The sequence below is a fragment of the Elaeis guineensis genome, chromosome 9 (genome assembly GCF_000442705.2).
Source record: "Elaeis guineensis isolate ETL-2024a chromosome 9, EG11, whole genome shotgun sequence".
Taxonomy (NCBI): Eukaryota; Viridiplantae; Streptophyta; class Magnoliopsida; order Arecales; family Arecaceae; genus Elaeis; species Elaeis guineensis.
Window position 1 is genome coordinate 83,476,038 of NC_026001.2, and position 6,110 is coordinate 83,482,147.

General features: G+C 38.9%; 1 protein-coding gene across 5 annotated transcripts in view; it reads right to left on the minus strand.

Moving 5' to 3' along the window:
- LOC105051202 (zinc finger CCCH domain-containing protein ZFN-like) overlaps positions 1-4,827 on the minus strand; it is a 28,741-nt gene extending 23,914 nt beyond the window's left edge. For 2 of the 5 annotated variants that reach the window (XM_019852842.2, XM_010931523.3), the window contains exons 1-2: positions 4,436-4,826; positions 3,634-3,791 (exon numbers count right to left, since the gene is read on the minus strand). In XM_019852842.2, coding sequence (XP_019708401.1) covers positions 3,634-3,791; positions 4,436-4,520 — 243 coding nt within the window. In that variant the 5' untranslated portion in view covers positions 4,521-4,826. Of the gene's footprint in view, positions 1-1,719; positions 1,786-3,633; positions 3,792-4,389 lie in introns of those variants that run through there. The other 3 variants (XM_029266479.2, XM_010931525.3, XM_029266480.2) reach the window with 3 other exon arrangements.
- Between the last annotated feature and the right edge of the window lie 1,283 nt (positions 4,828-6,110).

Genomic DNA, 6,110 nt, shown 5'->3' on the forward strand with positions numbered 1-6,110 from the left:
CACCCCCACTGCACAACAAAAAAAAAAAAAAAAAGGAGAAAGAAACTGACTTCAACCTAAGAAATTAGGTCTCTCACTCCCTCTCTCACACACAGACAAAACATCCTGTCCACTGATCCTTTATATCTCCCACCTCACCACCAAAGGTGCACCAGCATCTCCATCATTCATCACCCTCCATCTCCCACTTCAGCCCTATTCACCAATATTATTTCACAACTTTTACATGTGTTCAGATTGGTCCAAGTTTGTCATCCTATAAACTAAGGAACTGCAGGTCCTCCAATTAGCATTGTTTTTGTAACATTTTCGTTTTCAGATGCTGATTTGGTTCTGCTAAATAGAAAATATCATCCATGATTCTATTGAGCATTTTCATTTGCTTGCTTATTTGTATCTCTGAATATATGTTGTTAAATCAGAAACTACAAAGCTCGGTTGTTAGTTGCCAGTAGATCTCAAGTTTTTTGTCTAGCATAGAACATTAAGTTTTAATTGAGAGGTCTATCTGTTCTCTAAACACCAAAACGTAAATTTTTCAAAAAAAAGTTTGGATTCTTCTACAATTGAATAACAGGCATCAACCAATGTATTAAAAAAAAACTAGATCCCATAGTTTTCACTTTTTCTATCATATGAAATAGAAATCTTAACCATCCCAATGTGGCCTTATTGGTAGAGGCAATCCTTGTTGGAGTGCTCCACCATGCTCGTGCAAGTACAGCTAGCAGCATCTCAAAGTTGGACATACTCTGAACATGTAAGGCAAGAAATAAGTGATGCTAACTTAAGCTTGGGACTAGGAACAAGCAAATCCGTTGTTCTTTATTTATACCAACATATTTCAAAAAGAAAAGGAAGAATATAAAGAAAGATTGTTCCCCAATCATTATCATAAACAGTAGGCAGAAATCGCTTTGACAATGTATTGGAGAATAGACATGGGAACTTTCAGAAGAATTGCTTCAAAAATCTCACAGTTCAGCTTCATTTATCAAAGAATAGTTAAAAATATGAAACTATATACAAATAACATTCAATATTCGCCTATTAAAGAATATCAGAATCCTTTAAAGCCAATTACCTGGTTAAGAACATTTTTAGGAGTAAAAGTGGTTAATTTTGTGATGCATATAATACAACCTAAGCATGACATAGGAACTTGTCCTTCATTCTCTTGAAAATTTTCTTGGCTCTGCCCTCCATGCCAAAACTCAAACTACTGAAACAACCAAGACCTAAGTTGCTTCTATAATCAAGTTACATTAACTAATTAGGAAGGAAAGGTCATGATACATTGAATGCATGGTTTGCCGTATGACTCGAATTGCCCAGTATTGGGCATACTGTACCATACTGGTAAGGTAACAATACAGTAAGAGGCTTGATATAATACAGCAGTAACTGCACCAACACATCATATGGTTACCATCTTATATCCAGCAATGTACCATGTATTGGTATGGGAGTTACCATACTAACTTGTAGTCTTGTACCATATGGGTGCGGTACTAGTACAGTGACCAATTCCTATACAACAAACCTTATTTCCAAGGAACGAGCATACAATGTATGATAAAATTAAGAGACCTAAATTTTAAGCTATAACACCAAATATTCTAAAGAGCATGCGCATGACAGAAGTTATAGAGGCTTTCTGCACTAGTTGTTGTCTCATGTGTTAAGCATTCTTTCTTATTCAGTGCAAAATCAGCTCACCAACAGACTTGAATCATCATCCATACTGTTCCTCCCCCTCGAACTGTTGCATTAATTATCAAGACAAAGGCTCGTGATCCCACATGTGTGGCCGCATATACCTTCTTAGCAGTCAGTCCTTTCACATCAACAATTTGAATACATCTAGCATGCTCAATCCATTGGTTCATTGATATAGTGTCAAACTGTTGGTGTACCATCAACTTTGAGTCCAAGGGGGTCGCTACAAAAATTAGCATGGTTGTTTACGTTAGCAAAGCTAGGATTTTGCTCTAGAAGGTACAACATCTTAAAAATTGTTTCTAATTAAGATAAAATTTTAAAGTTGTAGGCGTCGTGAGAAAACAAGCATAAGTTTAAGCTCCTAGATTCCATATTGCTAATTTCTATGAGTGCTGTAACTTAATCGAGGAGATCATTTATTTCCCTACTTCTCTATCACTTTTTCTTCCTCGCCTTCTTTTTCTGCCAACATAAATCAGCTAAACATTGATACAAATAGATGTGGATGCTCTAAAAATGAAAATGTAATGTAAACAGTAGGTATAAAGTGAAAAGTTCTAGTCTCCAATGCGAGCTAAAGTATCCATACTATTCACAAGCAAGTCAACTTAACAATCCACTACATAATCATAAGGGTTAAATTTATCCTAATTTAGTGAAAGTCTATACATATATTCTCCCATAATAACTAACCTCACAATTATTTGCAGAAGTGGGGCGGCACTTGGTTGTTTACATAGCATGCATGCATTCCACTATACTCATCTATCTTATGTTTCCACCAACATTCTTTGTTCTTTTTATGAATTTATTCCTTCATAAGAAGGAACTAGGACATACATGGCATGCTAGTCTATGCGGGTAATACAAATGCATGTAAGCATGCCAATTAGATGAGTTGTTCATTTCCACACTCACTCTCAAGTCTAATTGTTAAACTATTCATGAAAGTAATTTACCAGTAGGAAGAATAGAGAGCAAACAACAAAGAAAGTAACTCTTCGTTGTACACATAATATACACCTAAGATGATGGACAAACAAGTAAACATAGTATAGGTTCTACATTTTCTCAAAAAAAAATATGGATTTTACATGGAGAAATGAATGGGAAACCAACAATTTATACTTCTTAGCTTACAACGACGTATTCAAGAAACAGGAAGAAGACAAAATGCCATCAATTGCCAAGATGTGCATTGTATATTATATCCATGAATTGCAATGATGGGACATACATCTGATACTTGTTCAAACTATGAAATTTCAACTATTTATACACTTTTGCACCGTATTTTCTTCTCCATGTGACCATCTAACTCCCATTTGTAGATTTACACCTTCTTTTCTGTTTATCAAAGGTAATTTAATGGAAATGAGGCAAAATGATGATATCACGTCAAGGATCACCAGTGTCAAAATGACAAATTATGTTACAATAAGAATAATGCTGTGCCCCAAAATCATATAGTTGTCCACCAAGAATCATACTAAAAACTAACCAGAGTTTGTTCACTCCGTTCAAAAACTGTCAACCAGATCATGCTCCCCCCACCCACCAAAAAAAAAAAAAAGCTTGCTTCGTCAAAGAAACTGATGCCCATATGGAAGCTAAAGTCCGCATAATCACAATGATTCAACAACACAATTGCACACATTTGCAGGCAACTGAACGGAATGGCATATAAATGAGGCTATGTAAAAAGCCAGTGCTAAATAGGAAGAGAAGATAGAAGACAAGAACAATTCAAGACATTAGTGGCCAAATGACTGTGCAGTTACAGAAGCTGATTATACTAACAAATATCATAGTCAAAAAAGACATCAAAAGGGACATAAGAAGGAATAATCACATTGGACATTTCAAATTGTCAAATCCAACAGAGACAATCAAGCAGGTATTTGAAATTACCAGCCTTCTATTGGGTGGGTGATTAAATTTACAAGTCATTCCAAATCTACAGAGGCCAGTCCTGATGTAATAACCACAGTCTGCCTCTCCTGGCCGCTCGGGATAGGGTCCAGATTCCATTGATTCACTCCCTCTCAAATTCATTTGCCACATTGCCTCTGAAACAGCACCAGATTGATAGATTTGTTTTATAAAAAAGATCATGAACATAAATTTTCTTCTTTCTTGAAAAACAAAAAAAAAACATCAAGGGACGACCCAGCTGAACTTTTGACGGAAAAAACAGAATCTGTAACGGAAAAAGCGACTTGTTGGAAAATTCGAAGCCATTTACAAACCAAAATAAAACGTAACAACATGAACAGAGTTTGAAAGCTGCGATCACATGAATGCGACATAATAATTTTCAACTTCCGAGATCAATAAGCCAATTGAACAGAAAGAAAGTAACAAAAATTACCATAAGAAACGCAGTAATAGTTGAAAACACGAAATTTACCGAAATAAATTAAAAAGCCTCCATTCAATAAGAAAAAAAGATCAAGACTCCAAATTTCAACGTTAAACCAGACGTGATTCCACCAATCCAAAGCAAGACCAAAGCTTTCTCAATTCTTTTTCACAAAACGGAACAAAGACGGAGAATTCCGTCAATGACCGTACTAAATGGAACAAAAAGAGCCCCACTTCCGATCCATCCACGCTGAACTCCCAAAACAAGGGACAAGGCAACAAATCCAACACCATCAGCATTACCATTACTACAGTGGACGGAAGGAACGCAAGAAACCCTAGCCCTGACCTTCGTCAAGCGATGAAGATCCCTCCGTCATGGCCGCCGGCGGCCTGACGCCGTGCATCTGGACTCCGGTTCCCTCGTACTCCATCCACCACCTCCCATCAAAGGATCCCCGCCGCACCACCCATTCCCCTCCGCCGCGCGCGTCAGATTCTGGCTTCTTCAATCGCGGAAGACGAGGAGGAACAACAGCAGCAGCAGCAGCAGCAGCAAGAAGAAAGAACAAGGAAGCGAGAGGAGAAGAAAAGAGAGGAGAACGGGGGGAAGAAGAGCAATAGCGAGGAGGAGGGCGAGGAGGGGAAGCGCTCTCCACTCCACAAACGAGGAGAGGAATAAAAACCAGCCATCCGCTCCGACAACCGGTCGTTTTCTCCCCCCTTTTTCCACCCGCGCGAGCGAAACCGAGCTAAAAACCTAGTAATAATAATATTAATAAAACCACTATTTAATATTTGTAACCTTTAATGACGAGGAGAAATCAGTTAAAATATTAATTCCCCACTCCGCCGAAACCGGAAACCGTTTCTTCAAAGCGGCTCCCCTCTCCCCTGTCTCGCGCGCCACCGTAACGATCGCGTTGTCAATTCAATATTCGTGCGAATTGATGGAATGGATGGTGAGATGAGATGGAGTGGGTTAAGGTGGACCGAGCCGCGGGAGATCGGGGCGGGGAAGGTGGGAAGCGTGGGCGAGAGAAGCGGGTGGGGTTGCCGGCTTTGGCATTTCGGACGCCGGAACCACGCGTGCAGTGACCCGGTGGGACGGTGGGGCCCAGAGGGCAAAAAGGACGGGGGAGAGCGAGCCACGTGGACGATTCGGATACGGTGCACTTTTTTCTACCCTTTCCCACGTCCCATACGCCGACCAGAAACCCACCCTCTTCTACGCGACTGGGGCCCACAGACGTGGTGGTTAACTGGTTGTGCCGTGCGCGTTGAGGGGAGTGAGTGGGTGCTGTCTTGGTTGTCGAAGGAAAGGGTGGATGTAAAAGTGGGTGACGTTTTCTTTTCGTCGGTTTGGTCCAGCCCGGCGATTCTGTCGTGCCGTTTATGGGGCTTTGCCCTTTCCGGGTGGGGGTTCGGCTGGGGCGGCGCGGCGCGAAGGAGAACGGCTCGGCTGGGTGGGTGGATTTGGGTGACGTCGGAAGATTCACATGTTGACGGGACGTGATGAAGTGGTTTGACTTTTAAGTATTGTTTTTAAAATATAATTTTTTAATAATTAATTTCGAAAATATCCCCAACCCCATTTATTTCCGAATCAACCTTCTTGCTGCAACGCATGGATTTACGAATTCAACCAACTATTATAAAATCAAATTAGTTGAATTTGTGGGTTCAATCCAACATTTTAAATGACTGATCTGACAAAAAAAATAATAAAATATTTTATTTAATTAATTTTTAAAAAATTATTTATAAAAATAATTTAATTTATTTATCAAAATGATGTAAACAGCATAAACTGTCATTCAAAATAACGTTTTATGATGGCTACGTCACCATCCTATTCCATCCAAATTTTCATGTGGACGGAAAAAAAATAAAATAAAATAAAATCATCAAATCAAATGATATTTTTTAAAACATCATTTCAAATGGCGTTTTTGAAAACGCCGTTTCAATTGACGTTTTAAAAAATATTATTTTATTTGATGATTTTATTTTTTTCAAAAAAA